This window comes from Acanthaster planci, linkage group LG06 (genome assembly GCF_054643075.1).
Source record: "Acanthaster planci isolate LZ-2023a linkage group LG06, COTS_SCS, whole genome shotgun sequence".
NCBI lineage: Eukaryota > Metazoa > Echinodermata > Asteroidea > Valvatida > Acanthasteridae > Acanthaster > Acanthaster planci.
The window spans coordinates 7,021,768-7,042,013 of record NC_141782.1 but is presented as its reverse complement, the minus strand read 5'-3'; the positions used below and the strand labels follow the sequence as shown (position 1 = coordinate 7,042,013).

Below are 20,246 nucleotides of genomic sequence, written 5' to 3'. Positions count from 1 at the left end.
GTTTTAGCTCTTGAGGGCGCTGTATACAATGTCTGTGGACGGGACATTGAAACCGGAGGGGGTATTCGCTCGCACCGGTAAGTGAAACTGTTCATTTTGTTGCACTTCGCAACTCAGCCCTTAGTCTCTGTGTATTAAATTTGTGAATCAGTGTTGTGGTGGAATCTCGGTCTGTCAACAAATATTTAAATCCAAACCAGGCCTACCTTCGTGTTTGTATAGTCATGCCCCTAAATCTATGCAGTCCTAACCAAAGATCGTATCGCTGCGAAGCGGCGCTATACGATCATTGGTCCTACCCCTAGGGCCCTATTTCTACGCAATCACCTTGCAGTAAACGTTTTGCGGATGCGCGCGCTATTGAACAGTCAGCAGTCAAGGTTGTCCGTGTTTAGAAGTTTTGCAAAAGTCCCCAGAATGTTGGAAATTAATCCTGTAATCTTAGTTTATGTGTAAAAGAATTGTGACCCCTTTTTCGGCGAATTTCCGAAACTCAAATAATAATAACTAGAGTTTGTCTTGTGAGTCCTTCAAAAATTCGGGTCTTTGTGTTATCTAACACTAGTAACAGTTTGCCCTAGCTCTACTGAGTGAAGTGTTTGTATTCGAGACGCACGCATGACTGGCCTGTACACTGTACATGGTCTGGGCACAAGAGTTGTTGATCGTGACATTTGGGAGTGCTACCAGAGACTGTTTCCTGGTCAATACATCTTGTGCCCCGACTACATATGGGCCTATCCTGCAATTTCGTTAGAGGACCATGTTCGCTCATAGACTTATTGGGCCAGAAACTCTATATGCCCGTATTTTAATGGGAGGAGGTGGTGAAAAGTTTAAGTGCCGTGCGTGTGTCGAGCGAAAACGGTCAGATTTTGACTGATTTTGAAGTCAGAAATATCATTGAAGCCCCAACCGTTTGACGTTGGAATTTATGGAAGCCAGTAGATGGTGATAGAGGTATTTTTGGTGAGTCTTTGGAATTTTTGAGAACCGTTCTCACCTTACTCTATGTACAGGCGTGGCATGTTAGTATGACGATCCCGTCCAAAATCATAAAAAGAGGAATACTATGCTTCACTGAGTAGAGCTAAGTTCACCCTACATTGTCTTGTGCTCTAGTAGTACTAGTATGTGCTTTTAAAGTGTCACATGATGTCATTAAAATTTACTGACTCAGTGAAGCACTTCAGGGGTGCAAATAGGACCCTTCGCTTAGATTTGAAGCTTCAAAACGTTAATGTTTTATGTTGTCGATTGCGTAAATATGAATAAAAATTACTGGTGGATCCATTTCTAGTGTTTGTTTCCCTTTTTTTCCAGAACAGTTAGATTACCTGGGTTGACACTGGGTTGCCCATATTCATAAATATAGGTAATCCGTGGGATGGGATATGTACCAACCTGACTGGGCACAGACATACATGTAAACCCAAGGGTGTGGGATGGGTGTGGATGGGGGTGTTCACTAACTTGTAATGGTTGTAGGCTGTACAAATAACAAAGAACATGGCAGTAAATGGTGGAATGGAATTAGGTCTGCCAGCCACAGGAAGGTGTTTGTGGAGGACATTAAGAGTATTTGTCTTCTCTTGAAAAATTATTTGTTCATTATTATGATGACAGTTTATTTTTGGAGGGGGGGTTTAGAAACAAGGTGGATGTGGATGGTTGTTATGGAGTCATGGGGTATACGGAAGAGGGGACAGACCACTGGAGGATATGAGGTACCATATTCAGTGTTTGGGCTAATGAAGATGGTCAAAACAAGTAAATAAGCAAAGGACACACAAGGGACTTGACTTGTAATTTATTATGCAAGGATGTTAAATAGTGGCAGACCAAGGAGCCTCATGTTGTAAAAATTACATTTTTTATTAAAATTAATTTCTGTGTTACTAATTTAAGAAAGTTATTCAAATGAACCGGAAATGACTACTGGAAGATTTGCAATTTGAAGCTGTTGAAATTGCTATAAAAATTCACAGAATATGTGCTGTTACAATGCAGTTACAATGCCAAACACCAGGACTCGCCCTTTCAATAAATATATCTTGTGTAGTATGTCTTGGCCACTGTAGATTTCAAAGGCTACCAGCTGCGTAGATTTTAATAAGCAGGATGTTTTCTACACGCACGAGGTCGAACCACTAAAAGTTGTCTACTCCTGGGCACAAGAAGAAGAAACTTTTTGTGTGAATTAATCCGATGACAGACTGTGAGTTTTGAAAATAACATTACCTCTGAAAAAACTGCATTGTAGTTTTCTGGAAATCTTGTCTCAAAGCCTTAAGTGTGCAGAAATAGGAGGATCAAGAATATAAAGAAAAAAATTTTATGATTGAAAATGCTAGACTAGGGTAACAAGTTGTTTAGTTCTGTAAGAGTCGAGTGAAGAAATTCTTCCCTTCAATCGTGCAAACATCACAGACATCAGATCATCATGATTCTCGTAAGATCAGAGTAGTCTTGGTAGAAGTTGCTTCAGGTTAGTCATGTTAGTATTTCTCTGTGTGTAGGCCTATGTATTTGAAAATATTTTACTTTACTTTTTAGTGCCCTCCGTCCTTGCTTCACCCTACTTCCAGAACTCGCTGTGCTCCCTGTGACTCCCAGGTCTTGATTTTCATTAGTTTGTAATGCTATAGGATTTGAATGTGGCCATTTATTTGGCCTAAAACTGCACTTTGTCAATCAAATCTTCCTCCAGTAGCTCTTGAAGGTTCGTCTTTAGTCCTAAAGATGGACAGAGCACTCACTGTCCGAAACATCAAGTAACCGGTTCTTTTCAGAACCACACATACTCAAAGAGATATTTTCTACATGGTGTATCGGCAAACCCTTTACCAAATCTTCCTCCCAAAAGCCATCAAAACTAAATAATATCTCTTCAACAGGCATGTTCGATAATTTGGCAAAATCCAGACCTTTTACTTATGATCCTGCCTCGCTTCACAAAACGATCCACACATCTGAGCTGCATACTGTGGCACATGTCTGTTGACACAGAAAACTGGTTCCCTTCCCTGTCTTCTGGATGTATATAATAGGGACGGAGACCAGTCCAGTGACGCACAATGCATCGCATCATTGGCAACCTCGACTCTATGGGCTGTGTGCATGTTTCTTCACTGGGAACCAACGTGGCAAGGCAATATTGTTTCCATGGGAATGAGGTTGCGTCATTGGACTGGTTGCCATCCCTGCAATATACTTTCATTACAAACCAATAAAATCAGGACCTGTGAGTCACAATGAGTATGACTCACAGTGGCTGACTGGGAGTAGCCGCACCCTAGCAACAGTCATTCCGTGTAGTAGCATTGCCTCAGATTTCAAGCCCAAGCCAGCTCTGACTTAACACCTTATCCTTGACTTCATCTATTCTGTTTACATGGATCAGGAATGAGCCAAGATGAATGATGCAGCCATGGACCAACAACAAGTACAACAAACTCGGCCAAGGACACCGGTCCCCACTCTGTGGTTTGAATTTCTCCTGGATGCCAGTCTGCTCCAGAAACACTTGGCTCAAGACAATCCAGGTAGTCTGTATTCACAGCTACTATGCATTAAAATCAATTTTTATTTTTCTGTCTCCTCTCAAAAAAACTTAACCATTATTGAACATGACACGCAAAATGATTGATAGGTCTGTGAAGCCTAGATGATCAGTTTTAAACTGGCTTGTAGTTTGTGGTATTCAGGTTGATCTATTTCCATACATGTATGGAAACCCCAAGATTATCTAAATGTTGATATGCTGTTTGCACTTTCATATATATAAAATAAGACGCATCTTGGATGAAAACTAGACCATAACAACTCGTCATCAAAATCTCTCAGTTATAATCCAATGCAGAAGTTCTCTTAAGAAAAACAACTAAGTTACAATACTTTGTTACCCTTTCAGAACAGTTATGTATCATATGGGTGCAAAGTTTTTTGGTATTTTTGGGTGTGATCAGTTGATCAGCATGATCACGCGATTGACTTGACCTGCCAGTTGATCCTGTATAAAACTTCCATTTTTGGAAATAGTCTTCCACAACTATAAAATAAGAAAGAGAGGGCATTCATCTGAAAGTAAAATTATTGACAGATCATGAAGCAAGTTTGACAGATTGCACAGGGATCGAGCGATCGTGCAGATCGACTGTCAATTTTATTTCAAAATGCGCCCTCTTTTGTTCCTGCTCAGAGTGGATACCCATAGGGTAAGAAAAAGAGCTCTTCACCTTTGTTTTGTCAACTTTAGGAAGGCTTAATTTTTCTGCTAGGATCTCAACATGAGGCCCAACTGAGTAATTTTTTGTACAGGTCTTTCCAGTCCAGTGGGTACATGTATATCAGTTTCTTGCAGCTTTCTTGTGGGTTCTTTTTAATAGAACCAACCGCCACACAGCTCTTGGTGCAGTTTGTGGACCAGTCCATTAAAACCCAAGGGGAAGAGGAATCAGAGCCACAGAAACGCAAGGCAGCCTCCTTGAAGAGTCTGGCATTGCAGGTGGCTGCACACCTCAACTGGAATATTACGAGACTACAGAAGAAGTAAGTCGTTAACTTCCTTCCCTCTTTAAAAAAAGCTTGTGCAACATTACTGAGCAGATATGAAACCATCTCCAGTACACGTGATTCACACAAATTGGAGATGTTGCAATGGACGAGTATTGTGAATCCTAAGTTTATTTTCCAAGTTGTAAGAATACATTATATTTGTGGGGTTAATTTCTTAAACATGATAACCGACCCTGTAAACTGTATTCTTTATCAGAAATAAAAGTTTTCATATAAATACAGGCAAGGAAACGCATTTTAGAAACAGGGAAATCCAGTTCCGTAATGCTAACAATTGAAAACTGCATCCCCAGTCCCCTGTGTTCTACCTCAGCATCAGTACACATACATCAGTACCTCAGTAAATGTTTGTAAGAATGTTGAATGTTTCCATTTTGAATAACTCAACAAAAACCCACCTCACTTGTCCCACAGTTGATGGAATGTCTTAGATTCATCAGATGACTCTGTCCAAAGATGGGAAGATGTAAAGTTAGCACATTTGGTGACCCCTTTGTCCCCTTGTATGTCTTGCCGACAGCTTGCCCCTCTTCATGGTGCATAAGGTCCTCAAGGACTTTGTGGAGTCAGTCTCGCCTCCAAATCTCAACATTCAACCTGGCACAGACGTCTGCAGTCTGGGCGACTCAGTCTTGGTAGCCTTGGCAGTCTACAACAGATGGTAAAGTTTGTGAGGGAGTTCGACTCTAACCGTGACTTTTCATCCCAACCTTAACAGCCTTTAATCCTCTAAGGTCAATATGATTTTTCACATGCTGTGTGGGTTAGAGTTCATTGTAAGTTCCCCTGATACTCATATCTTCTTCTTGGTCAAAAGAAGGAATAAATCTTCACTTTTGAAAAATGTGAAGGAGTAGTTTCTCGAACATTTGCGCTGAAGAAGTGCTGATAGTAACAAATATACCACAGCTGACTTAGTAAATTTTCAAAGAAATTGTGTAAATTAGCATTCAAGCTTGGCAGCTCTAGAGTAATGTTGTATGCAGTGTTGGCATTCAAGCTTGGCAGCTCTAGAGTAGCGTTGTATGCAGTGTTGGCATTCAAGCCTGGCAGCTCTAGAGTAGCGTTGTATGCAGTGTTGGCATTCAAGCCTGGTAGCTCTAGAGTAGCGTTGTATGCAGTGTTGGCATTCAAGCTTGGCAGCTCTAGAGTAGCATTGTATGCAGTGTTGGCATTCAAGCTTGGCAGCTCTAGAGTAGCGTTGTATGCAGTGTTGGCATTCAAGCCTGGTAGCTCTAGAGTAGCGTTGTATGCAGTGTTGGCATTCAAGCCTGGCAGCTCTAGAGTAGTGTTCTGTGCAGTGTTGGTGTCCATCGACCTCCCCATATTTTCATTTTGAGATTTTTGTCAGAAAGGTGAGAAAGTCATATTTACTATGTGGCTTGAAACCAAGCCAAAACCTCATGACATCTGGAATGATAGCCTCGCTTGGCAAACCTTGTTAACCTGGTATTGGGGCCAGGGATTTGACTAAACTGAATACAGACGTTGATTTGTATTAGCAATTTAATATATATAACTGATGTCTTTCAAATTTATCTATCTTTTCATCAGGTGCATTCGCACATTGTTGGACAGCACTCATACATCCAAACCCATTAAGACAACAGTGGCAGTGCTTCCAAATGGGTGAGTGGCTTAATTTTAGTACTAGAAAAAAATAGATGAACCTAAAAACTTGCAAGGTTGTCCTTACTAATCCCTTTCAAGAGCTGCTGATGTCTAGTATATTTTATTAGATGGAATCAATGATAAATTTACGGTGGCAATGTGAAGACATAATTTTTTCCCCTACAAATCACCTTTTGTCTTTCAGGTCCAACTTGAATGTTGCCAGCATTAATGAAATGGTTATCAAAACGGTAAGCTGTGGTAAACATTCGTTCACTTTCAAGTAATTATTTGACATTTCTCCATAGCACTTTTGTAATCTACTGGAATGATGAACTTGAAACTAACAAACTGCTTAAGAGCAAAGAAGGTCTTTTTTTCACGCTTGATGTTGCTGATTGTTGTTTTGTCCATACAATGCTTGGAACCCTCTTGTGTGACGTTATTTTAGGAAATATGAATGTGGTTATCGGCAGGTATGGCTTTTATTTTTGTGGTGTTCAACATTCAGTGAACCGAAATCCTCCTGCATTTTCATTCAACAAAAGGTCAAAGACACCTTACAAGAATCGGTCAGCTTTCTGGAGCGATGCCTCCCGATCAACAGAGACATCTCAGTACCGGGCATGCAGACGTTTCTTGAGGCCCCGCCTGCCAAGGTCCAGGATGCCCCACCCCCAGACGGCCCTCCAGCCAACGGCGATGCAAGGGGTTCCTCCCCGTTGACTGATCACAGGCCGGGTGCACCTAGGGACCCCCTGCCTGTTCTTACCAAGGAGCAGTTTCTCTGCCTCTTGTGTTACGACCTTGGCAGTTTCTATTTCCATCAGCGAATTGTCCCTAGGGCAGCCGAAATGTTCGGCAGAGTGCTGCTGTTACTGCCCTCGGTAAGATATGATGACTTGGCATTGGGATGCCAGACAGCCCGATTTCAGGCTATTTCATGGAGACAGTTGAGCAATAAGTCCAGGCCTTAACAAGATACATGTACATTCTGGACAAGAACTTGACTGGTATCTCATTGGAAATTTGTTCACAACTGAATCTTACCATCTCTGCTCTGTCACATGTTTTACTTACATTTTCCGTTGTCCATGCACATTTTTCAGTGGCATTGTCCTAAAATCGGATGTAATGTGCATGCTGTGTGCAGTAATGCAAGAAGCCTTTTACTTGTCAATGAAATTTTGCACCATAATGCTGTCTCTTCAAGCTTCTCTGGATCCTTGTGGGACCATTTGTGAACTCTGAACTTATGACTGTGACAAGCAAAATAGACACAATCACCATTGCTCTCCTGTCTTGATAGAAACCTTGCTTTGTTAGACCTGTCTGGCTGCTTACCAAGTTAACCCATTGGACAGTCTTAAAAGGTATCAATCGAACACTACATTATAATCTTATGTCTCAGTAATTGATCACCAGAATGATTTCAAACTTGCGCTAGTTGTGACAGAGAGACCAACACTTCACATTCCTTCTCTCATTTCAACATTAGTTTAAAAAATAGATCATAGTAAGATGTCTTTGTTGTCTTTTATATGACAGCTGTCAGGCTGTGCATTCTGTGATATTGATGCCTCCACTCTGCAAGGATACCTAGCTGCTTGCGGTGGGGGTCATAAAGACTGGCATTCCCTGCGGGAGATCCCACGAGGCCACATGCTACAGCAGATAGAGAAATGTAGACAGCTGGGCATGAAGGTACCAGAATAGTGCTGTGCGTTATCACATTTGCTATTTATATAACGGGTTTTACCCTTACCCAACGTATATATTAATAAACACTGTATGCTCAGTGCTTGTCCGAGAGCTTGCGAAAAAAGTCACAAGCTTACTCGGGTTGGACTCGAACCCATGACCTCCTGCTTAATAGTGCAGACGTCTTAACCACTCAACCACGGAGCTTGCCGGGGTCAGCTGGCCGGTCCGAGTTAGGTGAAGCAGCGGGTACCGCGAACTATTTTCAAGATGTATTTTTGCGTTGGGGAGATGTTATTTTATATAACAGGTTTTGCCCTTGCCCTTACAGTGTTTATTAATATATTCGTTGGGTAAGGGCAAAACCCGTTATATAAATTGACATCTCCCCAATGCAAAAATACATCTTGTAAATACATTTGCTATATTGCCATATTAACATGTTGGTGTCTTTTGGACTTCCAGTTGGCTATGTTGAAAACCCATTCACCTTCCCATGCATAGTTAGACATCACAAGCTCAAATATCAACAGTTCCGTCTTTGGCATGTGTTGTCTATATGGAACACAGTTCTGCACAGCTTCAGTTTGGAGACAGTTGTTTGCCAGCGCAAAATGACTCGTGCTCATTTGCGCTGTCTGCGTCACTCCAGTTGGTTTACTGCACAATTCCTGAATGTGTACTGTAATTATCTGGAAAAAAATCTTCTAACTGTATGTTCTTTTTGCAAGATGATGTATCTCAAAGATGAATTTGCGCCGGGGAGATGTAAATTTGGATTTCTGCCCTTCCTGACGTGTATTTTAACACAGTATACTCAGTGTATGCCCGTGAAGGCTTGTGAAAAAAAACCGGAAGCGATGATGCAGTTGGAGTTAAACGTGTGTAACAACAGTTTTATTGAAATACACCATACCCAGTGTCTTGAAATTTCCTCTTTATTTGTTAGGGTATCATTGAGCTCCTAGAGGAGGACAACCGCCGCCTGGAGACTCCTCTCTCCTACCGTGACCACCTTGTCAACACTGTCCTCTCATCACAGCCAAGTGTGGACAGCCAGACAGCCCATCAAGTCTTGATCCTCCATGTCATCCGGAGGTACAAGGAGGGGCTGACTGTACCCCCTCAACTCCTCAGCGTCCTCAGGAGGGCTTCTGATGACAACCTTGAGGCGCTTGGAAAGGTAGGAGTAAACCGTCGGAGGGTAATGAGGGGTCAATGGGGGTCCTTGGACCATGTGAGGTAGAGGTTTCTCAAGCAGGGTTTGCCAAATCTTGGTTTTGTCTCTGTCTCCAGCCTTGCCAGGATTTTAGCCCGTGACTTTTGAACTTTTAGCTTCATAAAAAGTCCCTGTGAATTGTGAGTGTATTTTGTTGAGCCAGAGTCCGTACCCTTTTTAGCATTATAGGCCTACAAGAAGTTTTTTGAAAGAGACAAAGCTTTAGACAAACATGAAACTGAGATTTTGAAAATCTCCTTGGATTTGATGCTTATCAGCCAACTTTATCATGTGATTTCATTACCCCTGTATGGTTGTGTTATCTGAAAGTATGTTAAGTCTTTAAATGAAATTTGTATCACCATTTTACCTTGCAAAACATCCATTCTTATAAAGTCTTTTAAAAAAATAAATAATTGGACCCCAAATAAGGTTGTCATTGAAAGATGTCAATGAAGCTCCCACCAGCAAATCATTTCACTTTGAAGCCAGAAGCTCTTGATAAAATAGTAATATTCCTGATTTCAGTTCATTCAAAGAGAACTGCAGCAACAGGAAGGAACAGACAAGAGCAAGATCCAAACATTTATCAGGTATGTATGCATATCATAGGATTCTTTTGAGGAGTGGTGTTATAAGTGAATAATGTATTTTTAATGTGTGTTTTTACTGCAGACAGGTAAACTTTTTGTTTTTAGTTGTTGAAAATTGATAAAGGATTGGATTTAATTGAATACAATCACAAGAATAAATTTTTGGTAGAATTGGGAGTTGTTTAATTGCGTTTCCCAACAATGCGAACCCTAGTGGTTTCTCCCTCCCAACAGTGGAGTCTGCATTGGATGTTGTTCATTTCCATATAAGGTGTGTTCTGTATTTCAGAGAAAACACAATTCACATTACAAGAACTTCAAGGATAATCCTGTATCTGCTCATAATTGATAATGGATTGCATAAGGCTCACTCAGTGGTCTCTGTGCTCAAGTAAGCCTCAAATAGGACAATATGGTGGAGAAAATCCCATTACCATTAAATGCTACCATTGCACAATCAGTAATGTGTCGGATTGTGTGCAGTGTGGTGAAAAATGGTCATGAATTCACAAGGCCATACCCAGGAGAGTTGATCTCAGATACAACATCCCAGAAATAAATCAACTCATCTTTCTTCAAGTTTTAATTTCCCTCCAAGGTGTTTATGCAGTGATGAGAGAGTTTTCAAGCAACTTCAGCAGTTGCTTCAAGACGCCATGCCAGGTGATGAACTGCCAGTACTGTGCCAAAGAGTACTCAAGGAGGAAACTGTTGCCATGGAGATTGGCTCATCTGCACAAACAGGTAAGGTTTGTGCATCAAGAGTGGAGTTTTATATCCAATGGGTAAAGGCTTTGCGACTTCGATTTGTTTTCTTTAGAAAATAAGAGAATATAATTCAGTCTTCCTAATTTGCTCGATTTTTTCATAGCTGTCCATTTAACACATCTACAATCTCAGAAATAATATAAGTGGAAAGACTTGACAACAAGATGTCAGCAAAACCAGGGAAAATATCAAACTTCTCTCTCAAACATTTTTGTGTGGCAACTTCAAAGCATGATGTTCCTGAGTAAAGCAGAGGTTGACCCTGTTGGTGTCTGAAACACCAACTTTTGCAGAAATGAGCCAAAATTTGCAGAACTTTGCCTGGCAAAAAGAAGAAGCATCGAGAATTGGAAATGTGTAACTGCTGTATGGTGGTTACAGGCTTTTGAACCATGTATTTTGAGAGAATAAAATCCCAGTCATGATAATGCTAACCTTTACGTATTTCTGTCTGGTAATAAATGGTTTAGACAACATGGCTCTGCAGTTGGGTCATTTGGAGCAGCGTCTACTACTGAGCAACAGTCACTTAGAGCTTGAGAGCATCCTAACACAACTGCACCGCTTGGGACCCGGCAAACGCTACTCCAACATCTGCAGTAAGGTATGTGCACAGCAAGTCCCCTGCACAAACTTCTATGGAATCCTTCAACCCAGCAGTGGTATTGGAGCAGTGCTCTGTGCCATTTATTTCATTAGTTACACTCACATTACTGTATTTAAACTTTGCCCTAGCATTTATCGCAGATGGGCTGAGGGACTGATTGGGCTCATTCATTCATTCTTTCAAGGTTAAGTAGCTAAGTTGTGCATGTAATCAGCAGGTCACAGAAACAGAGAAAGTTAAGGAACATTGGGAAGTGGAAGTCTAAACAAAACAAGGTTTATTGGAGCCTTTGACCATCCCCTTCATAACTGAAAACTTATCAAATGGTTCTTACCCACTTTCAGTTGCTTTTAGATCCAGGCCCCCTGTCTTCTTGTAGATGCATGATGTGTTTTCTTCTGGTGGAATCTGTTCTGTTTGCTGTTGTAATTTGCTTAACCCCCTTCAATTTCATTTGCCTTGTCAGCCCCTGTTTGATGAATGAGTAATATATAAAAATATGTGGTCCGTCTTCCTACAGTGGCAGATTGAGAAAAGCTACGCCTTCATCCTTGACGGCATGGGGAATAAGAAGACACAGGATATGCTGTTTTTGCTGCTGGTCAAAGCACAGCATTGCACAGAAATCAAAGTGAGGGATGACATTTTGTATCCTTGGGTTTTCAGTTGAATTCATTTATAATGCACCTGGGCCCAGTTTTGCAGATTTACTAAGCTGTTAGTTGTTCTAACCACAGCAGGAATATTGTAATAACCTCAAGCATATTTCCGAAAGTGAGAATGTTTTAATATTTGCATTCCAATTATTGGCTGCTTTGCTATTTTAAGCAATTGTTATGTTCCAAATCAGCATGGTCTCTTCTATGCTTTCTTCAAATGGCGTATGTGGCATCACTGAAAATTCTCCATAGCAGAATATCGTATTTCCTCAACAATATGAATTGAGTCCTAACTTGTCATCGGTTTATCATAAAAATAGTTTTGCTGCTTTTGTTTCTAAAAGAAACGCATCATTAATGTATAGTTACGTGACAATTCATAAAACAATATAAATGCCCATCCAGAAAGACTGACTGTGTGAGAGGGATTTAAACTCTAAATTTTTCACAATTCTAGAACTTCAATTTCACATTATTTCTCACAGATTTACATTAATGCGATCACCCATTTGCCTCCATTCCACGTTCAGAATTATACTGCAGCCAAGTCACTGCTGGAGACGGCGCATACCCTAGTCCGCGACACCTCCTTCAAGTTGCAGAAGGCACTGCTACATGAAATTCTGTACATTGAGCTCCTGAGCGGGGAGGCCAGTAGCCGGCAGGTGGAACCAGGGAAGCCCACCGTGGCACAGCGGATCCAAGCATGCCTGGCCAGTGCCAAGAGTGGTAAGGAGTGTGCATGATTCACAGCAGACACAAGAGCCTGCTTAATGATTTCATGAGTGTCTCATGGTTTAAAAGTAAGTCAGCTCCGAGAGCAAAGTGAGTGTGTTAAGGTAGCAAGATGATGTCACACCAAACTTAAAACGGATGACCCCATGAGCTTTACAGCATGTTTGCATTTTGTTCAGTGCAGTTTTTGGCTTTAGTTTGGCCAAGGCTTTTCCCTTATGCCTCAGCTTGAGGAAGAGCATATCAGTTGATGTATTTAGAGCTGATTTTATTCCCAACAATCAATGTGGTTGGTCTGTCACAGTTGTCTGTAGTGCACACAGATTTGAAATAGATGCTAGACTGTGTTTGCATTGAAATGAAAATTAAACCGTGAGCGCTTGTTAACACTCCATTGTGGTTATTCTATAATGGGCCAAGCAGGCAAGGGCTTGAGAAATGAAAACAAATGAACAACCGAGAAAAACATACAGCAACAAGACAGACTTCGGAGCCACCTCCTAAATTTAGTAGTAAAATTACACCAAAAAAGTTAATATTTACAAAGGTATTCAGTTGACAAATTAACAAAAGTAGATGAATTACAATATTGTAGAACATTTACAGGTAATAAGACCAGTGCAGGCGCAAGGCTGGAGGAGAAGGCATGGCTAACAGAAACAATGACCAATGCCCCAATGCGCGTGCACCAGTCTATATGCACCTGCGGAGTGCACTCACACAATAAGGAATTAAAAGAATTTTAGGAGTATCTATGGTATGCTCGCAGGTGGCACTCAGTTAACTTTGTCACAATTCTTCCATTCATCTGTGCACCTGGCTTACTCCTGACCTATAATAAGTCCCATAGTCACTTCAAACCCTTTTCATAATTTCACAAGTGCTCCTTCTGGTTTGTCTTATAATCTGACTCCAGATTTGGCTTCAGGGCAGTGCAAAATTTTTCAATTGTTTTTTTAACATTGTCAAGTTGTCCATTTTTCATCTCAGATGTCGAACTTGTATGAACAGTACTGTATGGGCGCATGCGTGGAAACAACAGAGGTCATGTGGGAATGCCCTGACCCATTCACATGATCAATAGTTAAGTTTGGCATCACAGTAGCCGTCCGTTGGGGACTTCTCTGTGACCTAGTAAAGCTCACAATGTAATTCTTCCTCCACTCGGTTGGCCCTGAAGGTAAAAACTACCAACCGATTGTCAATACTTGTTGCTTATGACAGTGTACTGGTTGTCCACATTGAATTAGTTTTGTCAAATTGACAACAGTACATTTTGCCCAAAAAAGTCCAAAGCAAAAATTGCTTTGGGGTTGATTTATTCATCTGTCATAAGATGTACAGCCCCTTTTTTTCCACACAACATCTGGTGTTTTAAAGATGTTTATAATGACCTTATGTTCACATATTTTTTGTTTTGTCATCTAGAGAGAGACATCACACCCAGAGACAAGATTCTCGATCAGTGCATCGTGCATCTACTGAACTCAGGAAACTGGGCTGATGCGATGGCAGCTGATTTCATCGGTACTCCGTACTCAGTGGTAAATGTACATTTGTTTCTGTATGCATGTGGTAGCTACATTTTGTATTGTGGTCACCCAGTGTGTATGTTCTATTGGAAAAGGCAGTTAAAGAAACTCACAGGAAACATTGATACTTGAAAGTTCAACATTGTACTTGAATAGAATAGAGCTGGGTCACATTGGCCATAGTTAAAGTGTCCATATGCTGTAACATTGCTAGAAGATTTTTGTGCAGTGATGTTGAAAAATAAAAATGAGACATGAAGAAAATTGTCAACCACTGCCATAAACATTTGTGGAATAGTCGTAAATCCTCCAATTGAAAGGTTTCACACACCAGAAGGGAACAAAATGGGTTTGTCATAGAAAAGTATTATAGAATCTGCCTTGAGCAGAAGCACCCCCTCATCAGTTGAAGAGAGCCATGTTGGTGGGAGTGTTCATTTTGTTGGTAGCGATGCGACTCTAATACGTGCATTTCATAGTCATTTGGGAACTAGCAAAAAGCAACTGACCAAAGAAGCCTCCGTTGCTAGGTAAATTGTGCCCTCACTTGGTCCAGCTCAGGGTTCATAACCTTAATACTGGGGTTTCACCCCAGGGACTGACATTATGACCCCTCTTCCTACCCCCCTTTTGTCAGCTGGGTAAGGTGATTGCTACAGTCTGCCATGACCTCTCCGTGCGCAAGGATGCCCTCAAGTCCTCCACCTGTCTGTGGAATGCCACCTTGCAGATATTCAGCTCCAGCAACAAGCAGGTCAAGCGGACCAGCACCGGTAAGCCGGCCGCCACTGTGCAGCGGGAGTCCATGCTGGCCATTATGCTCAGGTGGGTCTTAGAGCTGTGCACTGAAAGTCTTGGATGTGGTTCAGATGGCAAGCCGTAGTGCCTGTAAACACTAGCAGCTTCTCTTGCTTCTTACAGATGTGCTTGCCACAGCCATGACTTTTGGACATGGTGTTGTGCCACTGTATCGGCTCTTTGCACTTTGTGAGTTGTGAGTTGTATGTTGTAAGTGTGCTTAGTCTGAGTTAGGAAATGGCTTTTATAAGCCCCATGCTCTGTATCATAGGGATCAAAGGCACGTGGAATAGACAACATTAACAAATTCAGTAATGCAGATTTTCAACCTCTGACACCACAAACCTTGCAAACATTCTACCAGTTGGTTTGTTGGATGCATTTCTGTCTAGATATACTTGATTTACATTTGTAGTGTGGACAGGTTATTTGCTTTGATGGTTAAGAAAACATGGGGGAAAATGCTGCTTCCTCCCTCACTATGATAACTCCGTTGAGCTTGATTTTGGATGATGATTTCCTGGACTGTTCCTCTTCATTTTTCTACTATAACCCCCACCCTAAAACTCCTCTGAAGTTGTTTTTTCAGAGAGGGAATACACTATACAGACGTGCCCATGCAATATCTACTGACCCTACATTATGTGTGCTTCTCTTGTGCGGAAGTCCACACTACATATGCCATGACTGAGCACTCCCACTGATTGTTTCGAAACTTGGAATGAAGTTTTAAAAAATCTATGTGTTGTATATTTGCATAGTTTTTGCCTAATAGGTCTTTGTAATTAGGATCCTAATGACTGCAGATTGTTCTCTTTGATCCAGCACTGAGTTTAAAATGAAGAACTTAAATATTTTGTATTTTGCAAGGTGAAAGCACTGCATGCAAATTCCTGTATTAGCATCAAAATATATGCAAAACATTACTCTAAAAATTGAAACAGATCAGAAGAAAAAGTTGGATTTGGCTGTGATATGGATAGCATCTCTCTTTTTTAATTCTTTAACAAAATTTGTTTGTGTGTGTCAGGTCTGATTTTCTCCAGTTCCTTAAGCAGCTACGATCCTCCCTGTGTCTGTCGGTAATGTTGTCATCTGTCATCAGGCTTCACAACCTCCTGAAAGATGACACCTTAAATGAGCTTTCTCATGAGCATGCCCAGCTGTGGCCTAATACCGTCACCAAGTAAGTGCTTAGTCTAGCAAAACCTCCGGTCAAGAACTTTACTTGGATAAATGTAAAGTAGGCATAAATTTATAATAGCTCTTGATAACACAGACAAGCTAAACTGAAAGGTTTTCATAGAAATCGTACTTACTTATTTCTTACTTTACAGTTCTAGTGCTATTAATGTACACCCTGTTACCATGGTTTATGGGTCAGCTGATTAATCACACCTGGTTGTTTCTTACTGTATGGTTCCAGTGCTATCAATGTACACCCTGTTACCATGGTTTATGGGTCAGCTGATTAATCACACCTGGTTGTTTCTTACTGTATGGTTCCAGTGCTATCAATGTACACCCTGTTATCATGGTTTATGGGTCAGCTGATTAATCACACCTGGTTGTTTCTTACTGTATGGTTCCAGGGCTATCAATGTACACCCTGTTACCATGGTCATTGGTCAGCTGATTACCCATACCTGTTTGTTTCTTTACAGTTCCAGTGCTATCAATGTAGACTCTGTTACCATGGTCATGGGTCAGCTGATTAGTCACGTGATCTCTGTTAACCCTGGTCAGCCATCGTGGCTGAGGACACAGGCTGACTATCATTATGGTGAGTTAAAGTGTATAGTCAGCTTCTTGAATCATGACAGTTGCTATGTACTTGGATGATTCCACCTTCCTTGTACTCTGTAATCGATCAAATGCACTCCCATGTGTGCATGTTGATAACAGTGGCTATTGTGTGTTGATATTTGAGTTGATTCATCAGAAACCAGAAGGACAACAATGATTCCAGAGAGGCTGCATCTCAATTATTCAGCTATGGCTTGGAATTACACATGTGCAAATGAAAGTCATTGCCCAGAAGACATTGCCCCTTCCTATGGATATTTGTAGTATAGCCAGTTGGTTTGGACATGGCCGCATTGGGGCTGTGTTTTGCCTGTTAGTCTAGTAACTCCTGCTTAATATTTGTTCCTTCCCAGCCAACAGCCAGTACGCCTCGGCCCTACAGTTCTACCTCCAGTCAGCCAGTGTGGTGACAGGCCTCTTTGAGATGCCGGTGCCCCGCGATGTCTGGTCAGACCAGGTCTACCGCCGCCTGATCAAATGCTGCAACCAGCTGCAGTGCTACACCCAAGTGGCGCTGCTGTGCCAGCTGCTGCAGCCTGTGGATTACACAACAGCGTTCAAGGCGCTGCAGGAAAAGTCGTGGTAAGCAGGAGTGATGTAACCACAACCAGGATGAGTTGCTTTTACTGCAGTGGTGCTGTGCTCACTTGCAGGTGGTGTGCATACATGCTGTGCTTCTTCAAGCACTTGTTTTGGTCAGTTTTTGGCTGTATAACCATCTCTTGAAGTGAGTGCAGTTAGTTGAGATTTGTGAAAAATCAAACTTTCAATTGTAGTGTAAATATTTTTCAAGTTGCAATAAAACCAGCAAAGCATGCCTCACTTAGAACAGGAAAAGAAATGTTCCATTTTGACAAATCCCACTCACTTAATATCAGCTGTCTTCACTCCTAGCTTGCAATGGTGTCTTTGGTAGATGTTTACAAGCTCTGTAACTGTAAGAAGTTATTTCAGATGATCTCACCAAGTTTGTTGACTTTTTTGTCAGTGGACAAATTTTATTCAACCATTTATCATGTTCATCATGTTTTGTTGATAATTGCAGTTATGATGCTGGTGACGCTTTGTATGACTGCATCTGGGACGTGACCATATTAGAATACCTCATATGTATCCTTGTTTGTAAAGCAGATACCAAAGAAGGTAAATATTTGCCCAATTTCACGGTGTTTATAATTAGGAAATTCTGCTTAGCCAGTTTACATGCTTAGCTTAAAACTCAACTGGGACCCTGTGACAAGCCATATACATTCGGTAAAAGTTTGAATGGTAACCCCTTCTTGCTAAGCATTTCTGTACTGAGCTAATAGTGCACCAGGCAGCTCTCTGACACAGGGCTCACATACCACAGCCCCATTGACAGTTACTCTTTCAACCTGAATTCCATTTGTGGTCCCTTACTGCTGTTTTGTGACATCCTTTGGACTCCTTAACTCTATGCGGGTCAGACCTCCACAACAAACGGAATGAGCAGGACAAGAAACAGAAAGCGGTAGGTGTCAGCAGTCATTATGTTGTTTTCTTATAGAGGGAATTACTGATCAGGGCTGTGTATGCTGAGACTGGAACAACCTTGCAGCAGGGCAGTGTTATTACTTGACTGTAATAGAAAATTGTTCTGAGCTGCAAAAAGTTTCCTGGGGTAAAATGATTGGTCAGATGCTAGTTAATTTGAGAGGGTTAGTTGTTGGGCAGTCGGTTTTAACAAGGATTTTGGGTCGAACCAGGAAAGCTGACTGAGGCAGGGTTCGAACCAGCTACTCAGTAATATCCTGAGTACACACTCTACCAAGTTAGATATCCAGGATTTATGTTAGCTGTTTAGCAGTTTGTGAATAGCTTATTCTGAGCGTGCTCAGAAGAAGGCATAAAACTCATACTAATGTTGAAATTGAGTCCTTTACAAGGCCCCACAAGTCTGTCACAAGTTGCCCAGTCAATTCACAAGCTATTCAACTGAATTCTGACAAAAGTATTCCGTCATCATTCCCCTCTGCACCATTTCTTGTGACCGGACTTGTGATGGAACCACTGACCCATCCGTGCCTTGGGTCACCACTAAGTCCCCGTGCCAGCAACACTAAAAATACTGCCAACTCGGGTGATGCAACAATCACTCACCGATGACGTAGTCACTATTTTTTGAAACAAACAGTGATTTGTCAGAAACTCTTTTAAGATTTAAGATGCAAGATTGAAATTTAAGATTATTTATTTATTAATCTGTGTAAAACATAGAAATTTTGTCTCCACTGATATACTTCACAATATAAAACTAAGTCAATAGAAATAGTACAAATATATTGATGAAAACATTTACAATACACATTGTATGTTTACATTGTTCTGTTGTTGGTTACAGGTCCAGGCATTGAGTGCAACAGAATTGAACTCCAGCAATCCAGAGATTATTTTAAGTGCGTCTGCTCAGAAGAGAGCTTGTAAATTCCTGCGAGCGATGGCCAAGCAGTACTTATAAAGGGGGGGGGCAGAGGGGGAAGTTCCAATGAGCTGGGATGGTTTTGACTATTTAGTGAAGAGAAATCATTAAGTTTATTTTGTCATCTTTGAAAAACGACTCACTGGTTTTCTCATCAAAAGATGAAGAAGTCAAATGCGCAAGAAGTCTTGCTAATGTCCTCTATAAAACCTTAAACTTTATTTACATTTCACGAATTGTAATGAATTGTTTAAAATGGTTTTGTAGCCACCCACACATTCATTTGATTACCGGCAAACTTGAACTCAGATAGTATCTTTATGTTCTTGTGTTTATTGTTATTTTGTAGTTCTAAAGCAAGACACCATACATGTATTATCAGGGTCGAAATGTTATTAAAGCTGTTTGAAAGAAAAAAAAGTAATTTTTCCAAGAAGGTTGAACTTTTTGTCCAATTTGTGAGTTTCGTGATGAAACCTCTAAGGTTTGTTGCCTGTTCTGGCTATAGAAAGGCTGTGTGTTTTGTTGTTGGCACATATACTTTCTTGGGCATAGTCAGGTGTTTTGTTTACACAGAGTTGATCAATATCAACAAGTGAGTATGTATTTTGACATACTCACATATGTTGTTTTATTAATTCAATTATGTTGTTTTATTAATTCAATTCATATACATAATGTAATATGAGTTTTTTCGGTACTCGAAATTTATTTATATACAGATTGAATTGTTATCAAGCTCTATCAGGAGGACCACAGTAGCTGTTCTCAACTTTGGTTTGTATTGCATGCTGTAGAGTGGTGTGCAAGAAGTTCAGCCCGTCCGGAAATCGGGCAATTCCGAACCTTTACGCCCAGTTTTTTTAAAACAATGGCGTCGGTTGCAACTTTGTGCCGATGTATGCAGCCCTGTGTCAGGCAACACGGCAAAAACCTCTCTGGGTAGTGTATGGAAATCCTCGCTGTTTCAATGGAATTTTTGGAATTGAATTAAAACAAATCTTGTTCTTTTCAGAATTTGGTCCATTATTGCCAGGGGCTTATTTATACGGGACGCATTTGATTTAACCATGTTGAGTTGCTATTATGTGACTATATTCACACAGTAATTCCCTGTTCTTTCAGGAGTGAGAACCAAACATACTACACGACCAAATAAACCAAATATATGTGGGTTTTTTTCGACTCCAAGTCTACGT

The 20,246-nt window shown here is 40.9% G+C and overlaps 1 protein-coding gene across 1 annotated transcript; it reads left to right on the top strand.

Annotated features, from left to right (window-relative positions):
• The first annotated feature begins 3 nt into the window (after positions 1 to 3).
• On the top strand, positions 4 to 20,069 carry ints8 (integrator complex subunit 8). Its single transcript, XM_022236330.2, has 22 exons — positions 4 to 77; positions 3,404 to 3,545; positions 4,389 to 4,551; positions 5,099 to 5,239; positions 6,133 to 6,207; positions 6,395 to 6,440; positions 6,738 to 7,076; positions 7,738 to 7,893; positions 8,840 to 9,073; positions 9,638 to 9,702; positions 10,301 to 10,446; positions 10,941 to 11,074; positions 11,598 to 11,708; positions 12,267 to 12,465; positions 13,900 to 14,015; positions 14,641 to 14,828; positions 15,832 to 15,987; positions 16,466 to 16,584; positions 16,961 to 17,189; positions 17,653 to 17,717; positions 18,056 to 18,099; positions 18,970 to 20,069. Exons 2-22 carry the CDS (start codon positions 3,416 to 3,418, stop codon positions 19,084 to 19,086), a joined length of 2,973 nt encoding a protein of 990 aa, XP_022092022.2. The 5' UTR covers positions 4 to 77; positions 3,404 to 3,415; the 3' UTR covers positions 19,087 to 20,069.
• Positions 20,070 to 20,246: the final 177 nt, after the last annotated feature.